General features: G+C 45.6%; 1 protein-coding gene and 1 non-coding gene across 3 annotated transcripts in view; one reads left to right on the top strand and one right to left on the bottom strand.

The window, feature by feature from the left end:
* LOC135276617 (patr class I histocompatibility antigen, A-126 alpha chain-like) overlaps positions 1–9,956 on the bottom strand; it is a 105,531-nt gene extending 95,575 nt beyond the window's left edge. The window contains exons 1-6 of one of the 2 annotated variants that reach the window (XM_064380607.1): positions 9,829–9,907; positions 9,429–9,698; positions 8,911–9,186; positions 8,066–8,341; positions 7,830–7,946; positions 7,352–7,384 (exon numbers count right to left, since the gene is read on the bottom strand). In XM_064380607.1, the coding sequence (XP_064236677.1) occupies positions 7,352–7,384; positions 7,830–7,946; positions 8,066–8,341; positions 8,911–9,186; positions 9,429–9,698; positions 9,829–9,901 (1,045 nt within the window). In that variant the 5' untranslated portion in view covers positions 9,902–9,907. Of the gene's footprint in view, positions 1–7,351; positions 7,385–7,411; positions 7,665–7,829; positions 7,947–8,065; positions 8,342–8,910; positions 9,187–9,428; positions 9,699–9,828 lie in introns of those variants that run through there. The other variant, XM_064380608.1, reaches the window with a different exon arrangement.
* Positions 9,957–16,190: 6,234 nt separating this feature from the next.
* LOC135276641 (U4 spliceosomal RNA) lies at positions 16,191–16,331 on the top strand. The gene has a single exon (XR_010344180.1). It is a non-coding gene; the product is annotated as a U4 spliceosomal RNA (small nuclear RNA).
* The last annotated feature ends 8,395 nt before the right edge of the window (positions 16,332–24,726 follow it).

Here is a 24,726-nt window from a genome sequence, read left to right as displayed (position 1 = left end):
CTGCATGCAAGGGATCTAGGTTGCATGCTCCTTATGAAACACTAATGCCTGAACATCTGAAGTGGAACAGTTTCATCCTGAGACCATTCCCCTCCACCCCCTGCTGCCTCTGCTGGTCCATGGAAAAATTGTCTTCCATGAAACCAGTTCCTGGTGCCAAAAAGGTGGGGACCGCTGATTTAAGTTATAGCAATAATAAACTGCAATACTGAGTGTGAAAGGAAAATAAAATTTCAGAACTCCAAACTCACTCTACCAAAGGGAAAAGTTAAGTTTGGAAACTGAGTGATGGAAAAACTGCCTTTCTTTTGTTCGTAAGCAAATACCTGCAAAGATAGAAGACCACCTATGTCCCCAGGTGGCCTCCCCACAAATTGCTCACAAGATAATTCATTGTGAGCCCCAACATCTTTACTCTGAAACAGAGTTTTGTTCAATTTCCCCCTGACAATGTAAATTGACAGCTTGTCTTCAGCAGGTTCAGGACAAAGACAAGACTAGCAATCATCCCTCCACTCACCTGGAGACAAATGCATATTTGACTTCTCTACCCAATGTTTACTTTATCTTATGTAAAATGCAGATTTACTAAACATGAGATGAAAGCATATTTGACTGTTCCCTTTTTCTCTCCTGCCTGCTTTTCCCCTGTAAATATTGCAGCCCTCAAAACCCTCTTAGGAAAAGCATGGGCCACAGATGCTACAATGATTTGTGTGTCTTTTTCCAAGGTGCATCTTCAGCTTGGGAAAATAAACTTCTAAACTGATTGAGACCTGTCTCAGATGTTTTTTGGTTTGCATGACAATAGCAACTTCCTGAATTCTTTGAGTTAGTTTAAGAATTATCAAACCTTGGGAGGTGAGAAACTCCTGATTCTGCAGCCATGTTAGACAGAAGTGCAGGTAACCTGGGACCTGATACTTGTGACTTGAATCTGAAGTGAGGACAGTCTTGGGGGACTGAGCCCTTAAACCTGTGGAGTCTGAGGTGAACTCCAGGTAGTTAGTGTCAGAATTGAGTTGAATTCTAGGACTACCAGCTGCTGTTGTAGAATTAGAAAGTTATTCGGGTGGATGAAAACCCCATCACCATCCCACAGAGAGAAGCTTATAGTAAGAGTGAGCAAGTAAACCTCTACCTTTGGTCCCAGAGGAAAAGATAAACAAAATGTAAGCATTTATTTCATGTCCTAAGGGCTAAAGACAGGTTGCTACCAGCTGTTCATTGTCTTGACGTGGAGTGGCCTTACCTCTAACCTGGAAGTTAGGATTTTCTTTTAGGCCTCTGAGAGGTAACAAAAACTAATAAATGTGGCCAGTCATGGTGGCTCACACCTGTAATGCCAGCACTTTGGGATGCTGAGGTGGGCAAATTACGAGGTTAGAAGATGGAGACCATCCTGGCCAACATGGTGAAACCACGTCTCTACTTAAAATACAAAAATTAGCTGGGTGTGGCAGCACATGCCTGTAATCTCAGCTAGTTGGGAGGCTGAGGCAGGAGAATGGCTTGAACTCAGGAGGTGAAGATTACAGTGAGCCATGATCTTACCACTGCACTCCAGCCTGGTGACAGAGCAAGACTCTGTCTTAAAACAAACAAACAAACAAGCAAACAAGCCAAAAAAATAATAAATGTTAGAGACTCTTTCCCCAGAAATGTTTCCACACACAAGACAATATAAATATTAATAGAAAACATCAGTGTGCAACCAGATCCTCTGAGATCTTACAAACCTGGGTGTTTTAAATCCTAGTAAGAGATAATGCCAAGGGAAGATGTGTGAATAATCATTTCACTATCACACAAGGCCACTCCAAAAATCTAGAGTATGAACTGGGATAGAAAAAAGCTTGAGGTAATAACTTATTTTCAAGGGAATGGGTGGAAAGGTGTTATTCACTAGTCACTGTTTCATTCAGACACTCTGAATGCCTACCAGGTACCAGATAAAGTTCTTGTCTTGGATCACTGCTCCAAGTATTAAAATTTGTCATTCTTTTCCCACCTCTCACACTCAGCACTTGAACCCTCTTGTTACATTAGAATTCCACAGTGTTGATGAAAAGACTCAAACTCTGTAAAATATTTGGAGAGATTTATTCTGAGCCAAATATGAGTGTCCACAGCCCATGACACAGCCCTCAGGAGACCCAGAGAACATGTGCTCAAGGTATTTGGGGTGCAGGTTGGTTTTATACATTTTAGGAAGATATGAGACATCAGTCAAATATATTTAAGATATACATTGGTTTGGTTCAGAAAGGCAGGACAACTTGAAGCAAGCAGGGGTTGGGAGTTAGTGCTTCTGGCTTATACATAGATTTAAAAATATTCTGATTGGCAATGTGTTGAGTTATTATCAATAGAAAGGAATGTCTGGGTTATGGTAAGAGGTTGTGGAGTCCAAAATTTTATCATGCAGATGAAGTCTCCAGGCGGCAAGCTTCAGAGAGAATAGATTGTAAATGTTTCTGATCAGAATTAAGGTCTGTGTTGATGGTAAATGCTGGTCAGCTTTTCCTGAATTCCAAAAGGGAAGAGGGCATAATGAGGCATGTTCAACACCTGCTTCCCATCATGGCCTGAGCCAGTCTTCCAGGTGAACTTTTGAGTTCCCTGGGTGAGGAGGGTGTCCATTAAGATGGTTGGGAGGGGTGGCTTTGAAGTTTATTTTTGGTTTACAACATGTAAAGTGTGTGTGTGTGTGTGTGTGTGTGTGTGTGTGTGTGTGTGTGTGTGTGTGGTGGAGTTTCACTCTTATTGTACAGGCTGGAGTGCAATGGCACGATCTCAGCTCACTGCAATCTCAACCTCTCAGGTTGAAGTGATTCTCCTGCCTCACCCTCTCATGTAGCTGGGGTTACAGGCATGCACCAACATGCCTGGCTAATTTTGTGTTATTAGTAGAGATGGCGTTTCACTATGTTGGACAGGCTGGTCTCAAACTCCTGACTTCAGGGGATCCACCTGTCTCAGCCTCCCAAAGTACTGGGATTACAGGCATGAGCCATTATGCCCACCCTACAACATGCAAAGTTTTGAGAGGAGACAGAAACCACCTCCCTCCCTAGAAGAGTGAAACACTCCAGTCACCCCTGCACTTGATCATGGACATGAGTCTTAGGCTCCACCAGTCAGATGAACACCTGCTGAAGCAGCCTCATTGTCTCCGGTAAATACTCAGGGTTCGTGGTCTTCAGCCAAGAAGATGAAGGACACTGACACATGAGGAGTGAGTTTAGGAGCAGAGATTTAATAGACAAAAGAAAGACATTGGAGAACAGCTCTGTCTCTTGTGAGAGAGAAGAGCGCCTGAAAGGTACTTCTGGCCTGCAATGGGGGTGCATCAGATTTTATAGGCAGGCTTGAGGAGATGGTGTCTGATTTATGTAGGTCCCACAGGTTGGTTGGACCAGGTGTGACATTTACATAGTGTGTGGGAAAGGTTGTTCATCCCACCCTAATCCTATTATGCTAATGGATTTTCCACTAGTGGGGTGCCATGTTGTCTGCCCCTTACTGTACACGTGGCTGGTAAAGAGAAGGGAAGATGGAGCCACCATTGTGAACACGCCTATTCCCAAGTGTCCTTTTCCTATTGGCACAGCTGCCACATTCACCTGTGAGAGCTCCCAGCTTGCTTGTCTATGTCTGAAGCTTGATTTTACAGGCTGCTCTTTGTTAGAAAAGAAAATAATTTGGGGCTGCTTTTCATTAAAAGGAAAACCTTACTGAGGACTTCCATACACTCACTATCTGCCTAAATAATTTCTTCTCAATTCCTATATCACTGCCAGACTGAGCCAGAATGAGGTGACACAGAGAGGCTGAGACTGTGCAGAATGCATTTTAGTAAAGGTGGCTGAGTGTCAGTGGTGATGTCCAGTTTCCAGATGCAGCAGTGACATCTATCTTAGCCTTGGGGTCCAGTGTCCAGCACTAGGGTATCAGAGGTGTGAGCAGTGGCATCTGTGCTCAGCAGCAGGGGCAGTTGTTTCTAGGAGGGACCTGATTCAGGATGGGCTGTGGATTCTCTCCCTAAATGTGTGGTTTCCATCCTGGTTCTGTGGTCTTCCCCACAATAAAATTAGCCCCCAATACCAGATATACCACTTTATGTGTACACTAGAGAAATTTGGTTTCCCTAGTTTTCTCCAAGAAGTGAGTGAGAAATCAGCGTGTGGAGCACTGTCAGAGAGCAGCATTCAGAGGTGCCTTTGTGTGAGAGCCACATCCTGAATTGTCTACCTGGCCTCTGCCCCATGGTGGGGAGATCAACAGGGAATATCACATCTCATAATTGATGATGTACATCCTGCCTTTCCTTGCTGTGAGAAAAATCCTCTTTTAACCAAGATTTGAAAGCCCACCCTACACACCCACCCTGGGCACCCTCAGATAAATGATCTCAGTGTTTCCCAATCTGGCTGAGCAACAGGATTACTGGCCGGGGCTTAGAAAATCCTCAGGCCACTCTCTAGAACACATGTCTCACAGTATTATGCACAAGACTGAGGAATCATTTATATAACAAGCCCTACAGGTGAGGCTGATGCACAGACATGTGGGATCCTGATGTTCTTTCTATTCCAAGTGTGATCTGGAGATCAGGCGCTCCAGCCTTGTCATAAATCCAGCATCTCTTGCTTGACTCCAGACTTCCTGGATCTCAGCACCATGTCCAGGTGATTCCTGTGCACATGGGAGGTCCTCGTCTAGGTGTCCTCTAGGCGTGGGGTCAGAACTGTGCAGTCTGCTCTGGGTGTGGTCTGATCAGATCCCTTAGAACTGGAGGTCCAGGGTTCAGCCCCTGCGCTCATTCTTTTCCACAGTCACTCCCTTGGTGCCCTCATCCATGCTTGAGGTTTTAAGTATCATTTATATGGTGTGACCTCCTAAGTCTATTCTCCAGTCAAGTCCTTTCTCCTAAACTCTGGAGTTACTGGTCCAACTGCCCCCCAACAGCTCCCTCACCTGCATTCCTAGTAGACATCTCCTCCACTGAGTGCCTGGGATGCCCCCTCGTCAGCATGCTCCTGCTAGAGTCCCCCCATCTCAGCTGATAGCAGCTCCACCCTTCCTTCTACTCACTCAGTTTACAACTATGAGTGTCCTTGATTCTCTTTTTCACACCACAGATACAATCCATTGGCAAATGCTGTGAGTCCATCTTCAAATTCATCCAGAATCTCCTCATGTCCCACTATTTCCCCCAGTCAAAGTAATCGACATCTCCAGCCTGGAATACTGCACTGTCTTCCTACTATTTTCCCTTCTGCCTCCCTCATCCTTCACCTCTCAGCCCCTCAGTTCTCTTCTCTGTATAGCAGTCAGTGACATCCTTTTAAAAGGGAAGTCATATCATGTCCCTCTTCTGCTGAAAACTGTCCTCTAACTCTCATGTCACTCAGAGCAAGGGTCAGATTGAATCCCACCCCCCCTCAAGCCCACCTGCTCTGACCACACCTCTGACCTCACCTAGCTTCTCTCTGTCCAGCCCTCCTGGCCTCCCTGCTCTCCTGGGAACACAGACACCTTCCTGCCCTAGTGCCTTTGCCTTGGAGGTTCCCCTGCCTGGAAAGAACCTCCCCAGACATCCTCGTGGACACTCCTCATGTCCCTCAAATCTTTCCTCAAAGGTCACCTTTGCAACAAGGCACACAGACTACCTAGCACAACAGCCACCTTCCCTGTCCCCACTGCCCACACCCTGGATCACCTGCCTCACAGCACTTCCCATCTTCTAGCACTTTCCTTCCTCACTCTGGTTATAGTCTATCTAACCTCTGGATAGTGTATCTACCTCTTCACACTGGAACATATGCTCCAAAAGGCTAGATATTTTTCTGATTTTACTTCAGTGATGTTCACCAGATGCAGAACCATTCTGTCCCATGTCTGGCAGACACCAAAGGTCAGTTGAATGATCAGTGTAGAGCACATCTCTATTCTCGACAGTATCTTTTTCTAACATAGCCTTAGGCCAAATGCTGTCTTGTGGCAGCTACAGCAGAAGGTCCCCTCACACTGACATCGAGGCCACCTGTGTGTTTCTCAGCAGTGCTGCTTGTGGCCTCCCTCCCCTATCCCTCTTCCCACACCAACTGCCCTCTCCCCCCCACACACTGCAGCACACAATCACATTTCTCTCTTCTGGAAAGAACAATTCTTGACTATGGACCCAATTTCACCAACAAATATGAATCTAAATTAGACTCTGCTTTAGATTTTTGAATTGGGATTGGAGTCAGCACCAAGATCACTAGAACCACGGCAGGGAGAGAGGGCAGGAGAGCAGAGCAGAAGAGGAGCCCTAGAAGGAGGCCAGGAGCTGAATGGGTCTGAAATGTCTCAGAAACAGAGACTCCTGTGTGCAGGGGCTGCCCTTGGTGATGTATGAGCCTCTGTGGTTACAGCTTTCAATGGAGAAGTTTCCACTGACAGGACAAGGGCAGTGGAATAGTGAAGTTGACCCAGCTGAGGACTGACCACATAAAGCCCATGATGGACTCAACAGCAACTGGGCACAGGCCCCATCCACACTCGGCTCCTCACAGCCTTCTCCATCCCCACCTGCAACAGGCTCAGCACAGCGAACATGCAGATTCTGGAAGGTTCTCGGGTCTTTATTTCCTATCTCAAGTTTTAGGAATTGACTTATTAATCCATCAACCTTTCATGGCAAATATTTGAGAAAATACATTGTTTTTCAGATTCTTATTTTCAGTAAGAAAGTAAGAGGTTGCAGCTCAGTGCACTATGAAGCTGAGACAGAGCTGGAGACACCAAGCCCCACCTCTCTGGAACAGGAAAGATGACTGGGGAGGGAACACAGGTCAGCATGGGGACAGGGGTCACAGTGGACACAGGGGTGGGCTGTCTCTCCATGTCCTCACATTATGCTAACAGGGACACAGACACATTCAAATGCCTTTGCAGAAAGAGATGCCAGAGGCTCTTGAAGTCACAAAGGGGAGGCGTGAAGAAATCCCACATCTCAGTCCCACACAAGGCAGCTGTCTCAGGCTACAGAAAATAATAATCATGAACAAATTCCGGTCAGTCATGGTAAGTGATGACACTCTGAACAGCCGACTACACATTGAAAATGTCCCAAATCAAAGAATCCCCATAACCCAGGCTTTTCCCTTCTGCTCCAATACCTGCCTACTTGAGGCCCCCCCAGGGTCTCACCTTTACAAGCCATGAGAGACACATCAGAGCCCTGGGCACTGTTGCTGCCTGGGGTAGAACAAAAACAGGACTCAGTCAGAGCCAGCAAGAGATGTGGGCCAGGAGGAATTATGTGGTGGGTGAACTCCTCCACACTCCAACCCCCAATTACACACAGCCTGAGAGTAGCTCCCTCTTTTTCCACCTGTGGGAAGAAAACTTCCTGTGAGGGGACAGGGAGGAGGCAGGGCCATGAGATTTTAGAGGAACCTCCTAGTCTTGGACCCAAGAGAAGTTTCCAAAACTATTACTACGGACCCAGGAAGGATCAGGAAACACAAGGAAAGCAGGTGTGGGTCCTGGACCAACCACCCTCCTAAGGTCTGTCCTTAGCAGGGACCTTCCCCTGACTTGTGACTGCTGGAATCAGGACCCTAACACCACAATCATCACCATGATACACCTGTCCTTCATTGTCATATCTGCTTCACAAAAGAGTAAGTGCTGGCATACAGGGCCCCAGACTGTGTGCACATGGTCCATGTGTGGATGGTGCTTCCCAGTAATGAGGCAGGATGCACTTCTACCTGGGGCTTGAAACCTCCAGTGGGACAAGAAAACCCAGACCCCACCCCTCACCCCTTCCCTACCTGAGCTCTTCCTCCTCCACATCACAGCAGTGACCACAGCTCCGATGACTACAGCTCCTAGGACAGCCAGGCCAGCAACGATGCCCACGATAGGGATGGTGAGCTGGGAAGACGGCTCTGGGAAAGGAGGGGAAAGTGAGGGGCCCTGACCCTGCTTAAGGCTCCAGAAGGGCTCCTGCTTTCCCTGAGAAGAGACATGACCACCCATCTCCCTCCTTACCCATCTCCGTCCTTACCCCATCTCAGGGTGAGAGGCTCCAGGAGGCCCTCGTGTTGCACATGGCATGTGTATCTCTGCTCTTCTCCAGAAGGCACCACCACAGCCGCCCACTTCTGGAAGGTTCCATCCCCTGCTGGCCTGGTCTCCACAAGCTCGGTGTCCTGAGTTTGGTCCTCCCCATCCCGCTGCCAGGTCAGTGTGATCTCCGCGGGGTAGAAGCCCAGGGCCCAGCACCTCAGGGTGGCCTCATGGTCAGAGACGGGGTGGTGGGTCACCTGTGCCTTTGGGGGATCTGACAGGAAGAGTCAGAAAATTCAGGCACTTTGTATCTCTCATGGGACACCCCAGCAGCACCCATGTGACCATGTGAGAATGGACAGGACACCTGGGGTGGGGAAGGGAGCACAGAACCCAGACACCAGCCTGGACACAGGCACCTGGGATAATCTCCTATTCTGTGGAAAGTTCTAGTCTCTGAGCGAGGAACTGCGACTTCTGGTCCTGACCTGAGTGGAGGCCAAGGGACTCAGAAAAGCTGGAATCAGACCTTCAAACACATTGAGTGTGAGAGAACAAGGCCTGAGAGAAAAAGTCACAGTGCCCAAGGCGGCTGCAGGGGTCAAAGGGGACCCCTGATCAGGATTCCAGGGACTGTCTTCCCCTCCATTTCCTCAGAGAAGTCATCCTTTGATTGTCCTAGAGAGCAGAGGGGACGTCAGAGGAAACTCAGGAAAACTCACACCATTCTCCATTCAAGGGAGGGAGATATTCTAGAGCTGATCCCATTTCCTCCCCTCTTCGTGGGAGGCCATTACGGGAGATCTACAGGAGGTGGGGAAGGCTCCCCACTGCCCCTGGTACCTGCGCGCTGCAGCGTCTCCTTCCCGTTTTCCAGGTATCTGAGGAGCCAGTCGACGCAGATGCCCTCCAGGTAGGCTCTGTATCCCTCTGCCGCATTGGCCGCCTCCCACTTGCGCTTGGTGATCTGAGCCGCCATGTCCGAGGCGGTCCAGGAGCGCAGGTCCTCGTTTAGGGCGATGTAATCCTTGCCGTCGTAGGCGTGCTGTTCATACCCATGGAGGAGGCTCCCCTCGGGCCCCACGTCGCAGCCCCACATCCTCTGGATGGTGTGAGACCCTGGCCCCGCCCCCGCGGTCAGCCCCGCCCACCGAGTCCCGCCCCCGCCCCGACCAACCCGCGGGGATTTTGGCCTTAACTGAAAATGAAACTCGGTAAAGGCGTCTGGGGCTTTCCGGGGTCGAGGGCCTGGGCGGGTCCCACAGTCTCGGGGTGGACCTCGGACCCGGAAACTCGGAGAGACCCAGGCGGTGCTTGCGGAATGGGAAGGGGTCCTGATCTGTGCCTGATCTGTCACTCACCGGCCTCACTCTGGTTGTAGTAGCCGAGCAGGGTCCGCAGGTTCACTCGGTAAATCTGTGCGTAGTCCCTAGCTCTCTGTGTCTCCTCGTCCCAGTACTCCGGCCCCTCCTGCTCCACCCACGGCTCCCGCGGCTCCATCCTCTGATTCGCTGTGTCGCTGTCGAACCTCACGAACTGCGTGTCGTCCACGTAGCCGACTTCGATGTACCGGGGCTCCCCGCGGCGGGGCCGGGACACGGAGGTGCTGAAATACCTCATGGAGTGGGAGCCTGGGAACGAGGAGGGGCTGAGACCCGCCCGACCCTACTCCGGGCACGAATCCCTGGGTCCTGCGTCCCCGCCGGGCGGGCCCCTCGCTCCTCCCCACAGACTCCGTTTCCCTCCCGACCCCGCACTCACCCGCCCAGGTCTGGGTCAGGGCCAGGGCCCCCGAGAGCAGCAGGAGGAGGGTTCGGGGCACCATGACCGCCATCCTTGGCATCTGGGGAGAATCTGAGTCCAGGTGGGTGACTGGGGACTGTAGAACCGGGACTGAGGTGACACTGATTGGCTTCTCTAGAAACCCGACACTCAATGGGAGTGAGAACTGGGGAGGCGTCACAAGTATCCAGGAGGAAGAACCCGACACAGGTTGAGAGAAGAAGTGAAACTCAGCGGAATGGGGAATCCCCAACGCTGCGCCTCCCCAGTGCAGACAAGGCCCTCAGTGCCAGTGCCAGAGACCGTGGGAGCCACGCCTGGGACCTGGGACTTTGTCCTGACCCATCTTCTCCTACACCAAGCCTCTTTGTCACACTGTCTGTCAGAGTCCTGGCCAAGGATCTGTCTGTGGAAATCAGGGAGAGATGCCCAGGCTGCGCCCAGCCCCTTCTCCTTCACTTTTCGTCCTGGAATCCCCCTCCCTGAACTGGACTCCCTGCCTCCCACTCCTTACCTCTCCCCTTGGACTTTTGAACAAAGAAACTCACCAGGGGGAACTTGATGCCAGAGAGTGAGCTCGCCTTGGGAATGGATGTGTAGAGACAGGGATTTTCTCTTTAAACCTGGTGAAGTTTTTTCTGAAGGCACCAGATAGAGATTCTCATAGAGACCATTTTCCTTTTTGTTTATTAATACAGTAGATAGCACAATATTGGTAATCTCTGAATGATTAGGATTCCAATCTGTCAAAGACCTGCGTCAAAACAGCATTACAATTAAACTGTCAAAGCTCCTAAGTTTTACTTTCCCAGACTATGGATCTGTTACTCTGGATTGTTGCATTTAAAAGTATCTTCATTCCCTTGCTCGAGTTTCCCTGTGTGAGTCCAGAACATCTCCTGAATACAAAGAAGCAGGGTTTGATACTGTGTGTTGAACCGGAAGCCTGTAGTCACCACCTCAAAGTTGCGAGTGCTACATGCAGTCCCAATGCTCTTCACCAGCACTCAAGCACTGCCTGCTTTCCTGAGCTATGCACATCTAAGCAGTGTGCATATTTTATTCGGACACTCGGTATTTCTGTAACTTTTTTTTTTTTTAATTATGAGGAAGCCATTCGTTTTTAGGCAGTCCCACACAAAATGCACTAAATACCATGTGCAAAGAAACACCTGTTGGGCTCTTCCACTGCTTTAGCATCCTTTCCCCTGCTCCTTTTCCTCACCTCCTGCTTCCCCAGCCCTTCTCTCTGCCCCTCTCATCCCTTACACCCTCCTCTCACCTCAGTTCCCACCGCCCACTGACTCTCAAATTGTAGTGCTGTAGAGAACAGTTTCTTTTTCCTAAAAACTTTCTTTGTGTCCCTTTCTATTTAATCCCTGGCTCCTACCCTCACCCCTTCCCCCTACCCTCACCCCTTCCCTTCACACAACCACTGCCTGCTCTGCTTTCTGTCACTGTGGTAGTGTAATCTCTAGAATTTCATGGACATGCAATCATATGTTATGTAGTCCTTTGGTCTCTCACTCAGCCTAACAATGTTTGACATGATGATGCCATTCATTCATTTTTGTTGCTGAGCAGCTGCCCAGTATTGCTGGAATCCCAGTTTACTCATTGGTTTCTCTATTCTCCAGTTGATAGACATGGGGATTACTCCAGTTAGGCTGTGTTATTAATGAAGTCACTATAAATAACTGTTCACAAGTGTGGCCTTACATTTTTATTTCTTTTAGATAAATACATATTTATGGAATTGCTGGGTCCTGTGGTAATGGATGGGTAGCTGTATAAGAAATTGCCTCACAAAGGCCTGTGACGGGTGTTGACGCAATGTGATTTCTACCCAGTGCTCTGAATGTCAAAGTGAAGAAATTCAATGAAGCGTGGGTAAACGGCGGGAGTAACTATGACTCTCTTAAGGTAGCCAAATGCCTCATCATCTAATTAGTGATGCACATGAATGGATGAATGAGATTCCCACTGTCCCTACCAACTATCCAGCAAAACCACAGCCAAGGGAATGGGCTTGGCGGAATCAGCGGGGAAAGAAGACCCTGTTGAGCTTGACTCTAGTCTGGCACGGTGAAGAGACATGAGAGGTGTAGAATAAGTGGGAGGCCCCCAGCGCCCCCACTGTCCCTGCAAGGGGGCAGGGTGGGGTCTGCCGGCCTTGCATTCAATATAGTGCTGGAAGTTCTAGCCAGAGCAATCAGGCAAGAAAAAGAAATAAAGGTTATTCAATTAGGAAAGGAGGAAGTCAAATTGTCTCTATTTGCAGATGACATGATTGTATATCTAGAAGACCCCATCATCTCAGCCCAAAATCTCCTGAAACTGATAAGCAACTTCAGCAAAGTCTCAGGATACAAAATCAATGTGCAAAAATCACAAGCATTCATATACACCAATAACAGACTTAAAGAGAGCCAAATCAAGAATGAACTGCCATTCACAATTGCTACAAAGAGAATAAAATACCCAGGAATACAACTAACAATGAACGTAAAGGACTTCTTCAAGGAGAACTACAAACCACTGCTCAACGAAATAAGAGAGGACACGAACACATGGAGAAACATTCCATGTTCATGGTTAGGAAGAATCAATATCATTAAAATGGCCCTATTGCCCAAAGTAATTTATAGATTCAGTGCTATCCCCATCAAGCTACCAATGACCTTCTTCCCAGAACTGGAAAAAAACACCTTAAACTTCATATGGAACCAAAAGAGAGCCCGCATAGCCAAGTCAATTCTAAGCAAAAAGAACAAAGCGGGAGGCATCACACGACCGGACATCAAACTATACTACAAGGCTACAGTAATCAAAACAGCATGGTACTGGTCCCAAAACAGAGATATAGACCAATGAAACAGAACAGAGGCGTCAGAGACAACACAACATATCTACAACCATCCGATCTTTGACAAACCTCACAAAAACAAGCAATGGGGAAAGGATTCCCTGTTTAATAAGTGGTGTTGGGAAAACTGGCTAGCCATATGCAGAAAGCAGAAACTGGACCCCTTCCTGACACCTTACATGAAAATTAACTCCAGATGGATTAAAGACTTAAAAATAAGACCTAACACCATAAAAACCCTAGAAGAAAACCTAGTCAAAACCATTCAGGACATAGGCGTAGGCAAGGACTTCATGACCAAAACACCAAAAGCATTGGCAACAAAAGCCAAAATAGACAAATGGGACCTAATCAAACTCCACAGCTTCTGCACAGCGAAACAGTCAATAGAGTGAATCGGCAACCAACAGAATGGGAAAAAATTTTTGCAGCCTACCCATCTGACAAAGGACTGATATCCAGAATTTACAATGAACTAAAACAGATTTACAAGAAAAAAACAAACAAGCGCATTCAAAAATGGGCAAAGGATGTGAACAGATACTTTACAAAAGAAGACATACATGAGGCCAACAAGCATATGAAAAAATGCTCATCATCACAGAAATGCAAATCAAAACTACATTGAGATACCATCTCACGCCAGTTAGAATGGCAATCATTAAAAAATCTGAAGACAACAGATGCTGGAGAGGATGTGGAGAAACAGGAACACTTTTACACTGTTGGTGGGAGTGTAAATTAGTTCAATCATTGTAGAAGACAGTGTGGCGATTCCTCAAGGACCTAGAAATAGAAATTCCATTTGACCCAGCAATCCCATTACTGGGTATATATCCAAAGGATTATAAATCGTTCTACTATAAGGACACATGCACACGAATGCTCATTGCAGCACAGTTTACAATAGCAAAGACCTGGAACCAACCCAAATGCCCATCGATGATAGACTGGACAGGAAAAATGTGGCACATATACACCATGGAATATTATGCAGCCATCAAAAACGATGAGTTCGCGTTCTTTGTAGGGACATGGATGAACCTGGAAACCATCATTCTCAGCAAACTGACACAAGAACACAAAATCAAACATCGCATGTTCTCACTCATAGATGGGTGTTGAACAATGGGAACACATGGACACAGTGAGGGGAGCACTATACACTGGGGTCTGTTGGGGAGGAGTGGGGGGACAGCGGGGAGTGGGGAGTTGGGGAGAGATAGCATGGGGAGAAATGCCACATATAGGTGAAGGGGAGAAAGGCAGCAAATCACACTGCCACATATGCACCTATGCAACAATCTTGCATGTTTTTCATATGTACCCCAAAACCTAAAATGCAATAAAAAAAAAATTGCCAAACTGCTTTACAAATTGGCTGCCACATTTTTTGCATTTTTACCAGCAATATCAGACATTCCTATTTTTTTTCATATTCTTGCCAGTATTTAGACTTATCATATGTCTTTTTATCTTACCTATTCTAGGTGATGTGTGGTGGTTTCTCATTGTGGTTTTAAGTTGCACTTCTTTGATGACTAGTATGGTTTGCTATCTTCTCAGGTTCATCCAACTGACTTGACTTACTACATATATTTTATGAACTATTTAGCAAATTGAATGATTAATTTTAGAAACTTTTCAGAATGCCCTAGTGTTTCCTACATGTACAATGAAGTAGGTGACAAAGAAAGGCTTTTATTTCTTTATTTCCTATCTATTAATCCTTTTTCTTTTAAAATTATTTTTATTTGGTGGAAATGAGGTCTCATTACCAGGCTTGTCTCAAACTCCTGAACTCAAGTGATCCTCCCAGCTCAGTCTCCCAAAATGCAGGGATTACAGGCAGGAGCCACCATGCCTGGTCCTTCTATTGGTCTTTTATTTCATTTTCTTGCCATGTTGCACTGGTTAGGATGCCTGTTACATCTCACAAGAATGATGAGAGCTCACATCTTCATTTACAAGGAACTTAAAAAAATTTACAAGAAAATGAAAACAGCCCCATCAAAAAGTAGGCAAAGAATATGAACAGACACTTCACGGAAGAAGACATTTACATGGCCAGGAAACATAAGAGAAAAGCTCCATATCACTGATCATTAGAGAAATGCAAATCAAAACCACAATGAGATACCATCTCTCTCCAGTCAGGATGGCAATTATTAAAAAGTGAGGAGACAATAGATGCTGGCAATGCTGTGGAGAAATGGGAACACTTTTACACGGTTGGTGGGAATGTAAAGTGGTTCAACCATTGTGGAGGATGGTGTGGCCATTCCTCAGAGATCTACAACCAGAAATACTATTTGTCCTAGTAATCCTATTATTGGGTATATACCCAAGTGGGTAGAAATCACATTATTATAAAGACATATGGACATGTATGTTTATTGCATCACTATTTACAATAGCAAAGACATGGAACCAATCCAAATTCCAGCCAATGATAGATTGGACAAAGAAAATATGGTACATATATACCGTGGAATACTACACAGCCATAAAAAGGACTGAGTTCATGTTCTTTGAAGGGACATGGATGAAGCTGGAAGCCATCATCTTCAGCAAACTAACACAAGAACAGAAAACCAAATGCTGCACGTTCTCACTCCTAAGTGGGAGCTGAACAATGAGAACACATGGACACAGGTAGGGGAACGACACACACCAGAGCCTGTTGGGAAGCAGGGGGCAGGTGTGGGAACTTAGAGGACAGGTCGATGGGTGCAGGAAACTGCCATGGCAGACTCTATGTATGTAACAAACCTGCACGTTCTGCACATGTCCTGAAACTTAAAGTAAAGTAAAATAAATTAAATAAAAAAGAAAGCACCTGACTTATATGTATGCATATGTTCACTGCAGCGCTGTTCACAATAACAAAGACTTGGAGTCAATGAAAATGTCCAATGGGAGACTGGATAAAGAAAACGTGGCACATATATGCCATAGAATACTATGCAGCCATAAAAAGGAATGCGATCATGCCCTTTGCAGGAACATGGATGGAATTGGAGGCCATTATCCTTAGCAAACTACCGCAGGAACAGAAAACCAAATACTATGTTTTCACTTATAAGTGGGAGCTACATGATGAGAAAACATGGACACGTAGAGGGAACATCACACACTGGGGTCTACTTGAGGGTGGAGGGTGGAGGGTGGTAGGAGGGAGAGGATCAGGGAAAAGAGCTAATGGGTACTAAGGCTTAACACTTGGATGGGAAATAATGGGTACAGAAATAATCTGTACAACAAAACCCCATGACACAAGTTTACCTCTATAACAAACCTGCACATGTACCCCTTAACTAAAAATAACAGATAAATTTAAAAAAAAAAAAAGGAAGTGCATGTCTGGAAAGATCATATGGTTGGTTCTGTGTTTTTTTTAAACCAACTCACACAATCTCTGCCCTTCATTGGAGTATTGATTCATGTAGGTTTTTGTCATTATTGATGTGATAGGAGCTTTGTGCATTGGCAATATCGTAGCCAATGAGGTTCATCCAAGATGCGATTGTTGCTAATTGGAAACTTTTCCCAATTCCCCGCCATGATGACTTGAAATATAATTGGCATTGGCAATTTTTCTCAGTTTCTATGGGGGCTAAATACAAAAAAGATACGATGGGTTTTTAGGTCTACCACGTTATTTTCCCAGTTTTAGTGTCTCTGTTCCTCTTGTCCTGGCCAATGTCTTCTGATTAAAAACCATAGAAACAAACAAACCAAACACAAGTGGAATAACATCTTTAAAGCGCAGGAAGAAAAAAAGGTAAACTAAGAATTCTATATCCAGCCCTGATGTTCTCCAAGGACAGGCAAAATAAGGAGATATTTCAGGTAAAAGAAAGTTAAGAGAATTTGTCACCAGCAGATCTGCACAGTATCAATTGGTAAAGAAAATTCTTCAAGGTAGAGGCAAATGCTACCAGGTGGAAATTGAGATTATCAGAAAAGATGAAGATGATCAAACAGGGTAAATATTGAGCTAAGTGCAAAAGGCTGTCTTGCTCCCCTCATTTACTCTCACTTTGTATATATAGAACTGTTTAAAGATAAGAAAAAGATTTTTCTTGTGGGACTTATAGCCTCTATAGATATATTACATATAATGTCTATACCATAAAAGATGGACATTTTATAGAGGATAAATGGTTGCAAGATTTCTATATTTATGGATACTAGTAAGTTATTAACTGAAAGTGGACTGTGAAATGTTAAGAATGAGTTAAGTTCTGAAGAAAATTGAGGCACAGAAAACTATACAAAAGATTAACAAATCTTGGAGATTAAAAAAAATAATAACCTAGCCAGTCTTGAGTCCGATCATCCTAATATTTCAGAACTATTGTGAATACAAAAGTAATCAAAGAACAGTTTCGTGCAGAAAGAGGAGTTATCCCTAAATATGGTGGCCCTGGGACAGCTGGCCCTCCCTGCTGGACTTCTCCCACGTGGGTGCTTTCTGCAGTGACTCTGTTGCCTTGCTATTCCACTCTACGCAGTGTCCTGACCCAAGAGACAAGGGGTGTCTGCTGCTGTGTCCACACTTGGAGAAGGAAACCATGATGGCATCAGTACCTTATAAGCTGGGCATGACAGCTCATGCCAGTAATCCCAGCAATTCAGGATGCTAAGGCAAGACAATTGCTTGAGATCAGAAGTTGGAGTCCAGCTTGGACAACATAGTGAGACCCTTGTCTCTAAAAATAAAAATAAAAATAAGTAACCTTAGCTGGGCATGGTGATGGGCACTTGTATTACCAGGTAATAGGGAGGCTGAGGTGAGAAGATCCCTTGAGCTCATGAATTCAATGCTGCAGTGAGCCTTGATCACACCACTGGACTCCAGCCCAGGCCACAGAGTGAGATCTTGACTCAAAAAAAAAAAAATACATTGTAAACTTTTGCCCACTATGGGTTATTTTATTTGTCGTTTATTCAACGTGAATTTTGATTTTACTTTACTGGCAGCACAATAAGCCAGGACATGCTATAACTAAAAATCACATTCACTTTCCAGTGTTCAAAAGCCCAGTCCAGGGAGGTGAGAAGGAGACAGTCCTCATTTGCTTTGAGAACAAGATGGGGTAAGCAGGAAACTTTGTACTTGGAACCTGGAGAATGAGCAATGACATCGCTCTCTCCACCTTAAAGCTCATCCTGGGCATCCACCTCCTGGTAATAGAAGCAGCGCAGCAGCGCCTCCTGGTGGTTCATAGGATTCCTTTTGCAGCTCACGCACAGCCCTGAGATCCACCTCTCCTATGCACCTGAGATTTCTTCACTGGACACCAGGTTGAATCAACTTTCCTGTAAAGCAAAAGAAGCGCCAGTTTGCTGGGGGAGGAATGGTGACATCTCCACCTTTGGCGAGATCCCTGTCACCGTGTTCTGGGGAAGGGCCAGGTCTTACTTCCAATGCGGAGGGGAGGCTCTGGCCCTGAAGGCGCCTGTGGAGAGGTGAGGACCAGCTCCCTCTACACTGATGGCGAAGAGCCTGCAGACAACGGGGAAGGCTTCCCCTCAGCTGTGTCCTATCAGGTTTATAGGGTCCAGCCCTACTGGGTCTAGAGGGTGTTCTCTACAGATGTGGAGACAAGAAACTGTAGAAATAAAGACACAAGACAGCGAGAAAAAGAGAAAAAGTTGGGCCCAGCGGTCCACTACCACCAGTTCATGGAGTCTGGTAGTGGCCTCAAGTGGGTGGACACTCTGACATTTACTGAGTACAAAATGGGTGCAGGGTTACTTATCTAAGGAACAAAGGGCCCGGGGCTTTCAAGTAGCTGAACAAGGGTCCCAAAGCTTGCAAGTAGCCATCAGAACTTTGTGTTATGCCTTTCAAGTAAGAACAAAGGCTTCAAGAATTATGCTACTTCTTGCTATCTTCAAAAGAGGAACCAGGTGCAGACGTAGGGGGTGAAAGCAGACACAGACTGTGGCCACTATAGCACAGCACCACATAGAGACAATTAAGCCCCAGGGTTGCTGCGGGTTGGGCTGACTGATATCAGTTCTTCCTCAACAGCATGGGGGTGTGGAGTGTTCTCCGACTCACCCCAGGACAGAAAATGTTCCCTTCCAAGGTCTGCTGAGTAGCGGGTGCTTCCCCAAGCACTGGCACTACTGCAGAGATTTTAGATGCCCTCCAGCAACCCTTACGCAGGTGTGACAGAGGGCTTGGTTTCCGCATTCAACAGGTTATCTCTGCTGATCGCCACCAGCTGATGTCCGGCAGGTATCAATGTCCTTGCCTCGTGGCCACATTCCATAATGTCCCCATCAATCCCTGACCACAGCAACCTGAAGTTCCTAGATAATCATGCACAAAGTACAAGAAGCCTTTAATCAAGGCTTAATAGTCATTAAGACTAATATTTACTCACTCATGATCCTTAATATTCAATAAGACTAATATCTAATTACTCATGGTACTTATTTCTAACCAGATTCTTCTTTCTATATTTTATTTATTAAATGGGAAATGCCTGAGGCTTCGGTCTCCTGCTTCAGCACATATGAGACTTTCCTCCCACAAGGTTCTCCAGGAGTCAAGGAGTAGACCTGTGCATTGTCTCTATTGATGTGCGCTGCATGCACAGGTAGAAGTGGGGTCACCCCTGCTGGGGGTCCTGTGGCTGCTGGGTGTTCTGGGTGCTCAGTGTCCAGAGAGGAGGATGAGGAGGAAGCTTTTTGCAAAACAGTAACCATACTCTCAATATTATTTTTTCATTAGCCTTTGTGTCATAAATTAAAATGTAGGACTCCAAAAGGAAAAAAAAACTGTCTAAAATTTGTGTCATTTAATAAAAAGTAAACACCCATTAACCACCAGGGATAGACATTTGTGAGAATAACCAGATGCCCCATCATTTGCCCCAGCTCAGCAATAAACTCTTTCCTCCCCCAAATAAAAACACATCCTGACTTTTAGGATCATCACTCTTCGTTCTGTTTTATATTTTTATCATCTAAAACTATAATTTAGTTTTACCTTTAGAAATATGCTTTGTTCTCTTTTATTCTACAGATTCTCCTTGAAATGTATATTGTGTGGTAGAGCTTCCCATAGTGTGCATTTTGCTGATTGCTCCCCAAGGCGTAGTTGAATATGTATTTCTATTATCTGTATTGCCTCTAAATTGGTAATTGGCTGTGAAGGTTAGCTTAGATTCAGGCTTCATTACTTTTTCACTTGGACTTGTTTGATGGTACTGGATTGTGTTCTTCCATCAAGAGGGAGAAACTTACATTAGTTTTTTTTTGTTGTTGTGTTGTTAATTGCCATTGCTGTTGGATTGCTAAGTCTGTTAATTCCTTCCTCATTTATTATCTGAATAATTTCTAAAGTGATAGATTTATCCTCTTCTATGATTTACTTACTACTAGAAACTTGTTTTTTGAGAGGCTAAGCCAAGCATCTACTCACCTATGACCCAGCAATTGAACTCTTAGTTGTAAACCAATAGAAATGCATGTATGTGTGTGCCAAAATATATGAAAATATTATCCATAGCAGCACGATTTGTGAAATCTGGATACAACACAATTATCTATCAACAGTGAAGGGACAAGAAGGGACTGTGAGCTATTTAAAAAGTGGATCATTGGACAGCTATGGCAGTGAACAGGCTACAGCCACACTCAGTGAGATGATGAGACCCAGGGGCATGATGGTGACTGTCTAGTGCCATTCAACTGGAACTGACAGAACTAATCTGTGTTAGAAATCAAGAGTGGCTGTTTCCAGGAGGCTGTAATTGCTCTGCTTGGATGTGGGTGCTGTTTTCCCGAGTGTTCACTTTGTGAAACTTTTCCCACTTGTGGGTTGTCCTCCTTTCTCCATGCATGCTGTCCTTCACTCAAATAGACACTTCTGGTGTTTTGAAGCAATTCTATCTACAGTGAGAAGAATCGCTCCTACTGCACATCCTTGGAAATGCTGCATTGAAAAAGTTAGTGTAATTTTTTTAATTCCACAAAATAAATACATATAAAGAGGAGAATCTATAAGAGCAGTAGGCCCTGGAGCTGACACCAGGACAGCCTTTGTAATGGCTGTCGAGCCAGGAACTAGGAATCAAAACCCAAACAAGCCCAGGAGAGGCGGAGGATGTGAAATGATGCTTCAGTAGTGCATGAATGAATGAGTCAAGGGCAGTGGCTCATGGCTTGGCTGGCCAGTCATGAACTTGGGGAAAATAGAGTTGCAAAATTGGGAGGTGGAGGAGAGAGGTATGCATAGGCCTCATGCTGCTATAGGCAGAGTGTGAGAACATGGTGGTTGTGTGTGGATGCCACCATATCTTTAGTGGCATATTCATCTATCAAAAGGTTTTTAAGGTGATGGGGCTCACTGTAATCAGGTGGGTGAGATGGCTTGATGGATGATGCCACTCAGCCACACAGGACCTGCTCATGAAGTCCCTGCACAAAGGGGCACACATTTGTCCAGGTAACAAACCTGCACATCATACGCATGTATCCCAGAACTTATAATAAAAATTAAAATAAAAAAAGAAGTTGCGATCAGATTTTTCCAGCCCAGATAATCCAAAATAATCTCCCCATCGCAAAGTCGAAACCATTAATCATATCTGCAAGTCCCTTTTTTCTCTGTAAGGAAACATATTTAAAACTTCTGAGGCTTAGGGTTTGGATGTATTTGTGAGGTTATTCGTCTGGGTTTCACAGTAAATATGGCGGCTGAATAAAGTTTCACAGTAGTTAAACTTTTAGGAGATGGAAAGAGAGTAAATGGAAGCAGGCATTCCATGAAATGATTATGATTAAAGATTAAGCAAATGTGTGCATAACCCTGTGAATGAAAGAGAACAACATCTGCTCACACTGCCCTGGAGTGTCAGAGGCTAAAGACAAATGGTGATTTTAAATGTAGTCACAGAGGAAACACAGATTATCTGAAAAAGAAACTGTGTTAGAATGTAGCTGACTTCTCCTCATCACCCACAGCAACCAGAAGAGAGAGCATCATTGAAGAGCTCAGGGAAAAGCTATGTCAAAGCAGGCATGTGTGGCTGGCAAATCCATCTTTCATGAATAAGAGCAAAATAAGGACATTTCAATACAAAGAGGACTCTTGGATTATTGGTGAAATTCCTACTCTAAAAATATTTAGGTCATAAAATATATAAGGAAAGAAGAAAGAAAAGGAAGGGAAGGAGCAAGGGAAGAAGAAAGGAAGGAAGGAAGGAAGGAGAGAAAGAAAGAAAGAAAGAAAGATTAATTGCTATTCACAGGTAGATGTAAATCAATGTTGTCATTATAAAATGTTAAACATGTAGAGTTAAAATGAAAAAATAATGCAAAGTACTCACTATGCTGCGTTATCACTTCCTCATCCATCTTCCCATCCCTAGCTAGGCTGTGCCATCCATTAGGTCTTAGGAACTTTGATTACTTTTTCTGATACTCAAGTCCATGGAGTACAGTACTCAGGATAAGGCAGGGGTTTGATCAATGTTTACCAAGTAAAAATGTTTCCTGGAGACAATTAACAGGCCAGGAATTGTGATGCATAAGCACAGTGCAAAAGCAGCTGAGGGGAGTGACATCAGAGAACACGGTGGCATAGGAAACTCCAGGAGCCCAGCCCCCCACAAGATGACACAAGAGACAATGTGCTTGTGAAACATCAGTGTACACACACACACACTCACACACTCACACACATACTGTCTTGAGGAGAGTTGTTAAAATGCAGGTTCTTGGACTGTACCAACAGATATTCTGATTGGGTTGACAAACAATCAAGTGTATTGAAAATTTTCAAAAGTTTATAGCAACCAAGTGAATGCAGGAAAAAAAAAAAACCAAACAGCTGGACTCAGTAGCAGAGCTTAGTGGGATCACAACTTACCTTTGGACCATTTCTCCCTCCAGCTCAGCAGTGGTCTTGAAGACAGCAGCCTGGGTTCCCAGTGTGGGTTCCTGGTGCAAGATGGAGCTGAGTAGACCTGGCTCTCAAATGCTTTTTGTCCTGTTGGCCAAGAGCATTTGATTAAAAAAAAAAAAAAAGCAACTTTAAAAGCCAATGAGTCATATATATATATGTTCAAATAAGATTTGAGATATATATATGTATCTCAATTGAGGGAAGTAATAGACATGCAGAAAGGACTGGAAGGGAAAGCTGGGGGTGAGATGCTCTGGGGAAGTAGGGTTCTGGAAAGCTTCCACATTCCTGGGAATCTAGATAGCCTTGTACATGACTAGTGAGGGGCACAGGCCTGGTGTGAATGATTCTCTTTTCAAGACTTCACAAAGCTGTGTCCTCATCTGGAGGCTGGGGTCCTCCTTCAAGCTTACACAGAGCTTGGTGGCAGAACTCAGTTTCAGACAGTTGTAGGATTGTAGTCCTTGTTCCTTGCAGCTGTCAGGTGGAGGTGTGATCGGGGGAGCTGCTCCCAATTCCTGGTGCCCATCAGCATCCTTTGCCACGTGGCCCCTCCATTTTCAAAGCTCACAGTGGAGGAATCCCCTCACACTAAATCCCTCTCACACTGTGAGTCTCTTTGCTGAGGAAGAAGCAAGTTGTTTTAAGAGCTCACCTGCTTAGGACAGGCCAAGCCTGGATAGTCACGGTCTTAAAGTCAACTGATTTGGGACCTTACTTACATCTGCAGAATCCCTTCACAGCAGCACCCACAGTAGTGTTGACTGAGTCACTGTGGGAAGGTGCATAACCTGGACTGGTTTTCTGGAGGCCATCACTGACTCATCTTCGCATAGCCACTGTCTTCCTTTGTGATTAATTGGGTCACAGTAGAAAACTGAAGTTCAAATAAATAGATTGTTTTGAGTGGTAATAAACTACATGCTACTGAGACATGGAAATTCTGAAATCATAAAACCAAATAACATTGAATATCTTTTAGTTAATTTCCAGCAAATAAAAATTGAAGTGCAATAATTCATTCTCTCTTTTGAAGCTCTATTAGTTGTCTATTGCTGTATAATAAGTCACATAAAGCTCAGCAGCCCAAAACAACAAATACTCATCATCTCCCTCAGTTTCCAGTGGGCAGGAATCTGGGAGATTTCCTTGAGTGCTTCTGGCTCAGGGCCTCCCACAAGGTTTACTGGAGGACACAGCTGTCAGAGAATATGGGGAGGGAGCCAGAGAACCCTGGGAAAGGTGGCAGGCCCAGAGGTAAGGCTGACTCCAGTGCTGTAAGAGGAGAGAAGGTTTGTTGAATGCATCCTAGACCACAGGCCATCTGAGGAGAGATTTGCAAGGCCATGGAGGAGTCCTCCAGCCACAGTTGGCCAACAGAGGAGTTCCCTGTTGCCCAGGAATGGCCTAACAGTGTCACTGCTGTAACCGGCAATGTCTGGGAACAGTCCATGGGAAGCAGGGCCTCTGCACCAATGTTGCTGAGGATGTCAGAGCGCAAGAGCGAGGCCTTGGGAAATTACCTAAGGGAGTGGCTCACAACTTCCTCTGGAGAAGTCTGAGCCTTTGGAAATCAAACTCTCTCAGCCTGGGTTGCTGGATGATTCTGTTCATATTTACAATGGAAAGAGGGGAACAAGGAGGCCCCCAAGTGAACCTGTGGGTCCCACACAAACTCCTCCTGCCCCTATTGTGTAACAGCAGGTCTGTATCCTCCTCTTGGGGATCAGGGTCCATCACCCCTGCCTGCAGGGAAAGGGAGTGCTCTCTCCCCTCTGCTTGTCTCTGGGCCCATACTGTGCAGACTTCCCTGGAGGCAACTGCAATGTGTAGTTTACTGAGCTCTTGTTTGTCCCCTTGTCTGAGTGCCTCCCTTTTGGAAACCAGGGCCTCCTATACTACAATGCCCAGATTTGGGAGATGAGATGTGAAAATTCCACAGTGAGTGAATATAAGACATGGAGCCACACCGTCTTCTGTATCTTGCTTTCTGGACCCAAGTTTCTTCCTACTGAGAATACAGCACCGTGGTGATGTCTCTGATTCAATAAATGCAGAGTGTCCTGAAAGATGGCACCCA

Source organism: Aotus nancymaae, unplaced genomic scaffold, assembly GCF_030222135.1.
Source record: "Aotus nancymaae isolate 86718 unplaced genomic scaffold, 86718_ANA_hifiasm-v0.15.2.pri h1tg000027l, whole genome shotgun sequence".
In the NCBI taxonomy this organism is placed as follows: domain Eukaryota; kingdom Metazoa; phylum Chordata; class Mammalia; order Primates; family Aotidae; genus Aotus; species Aotus nancymaae.
The sequence above is the reverse complement of the archived record's forward strand: the minus strand, read 5'-3'. Positions and strand labels throughout refer to the sequence as shown.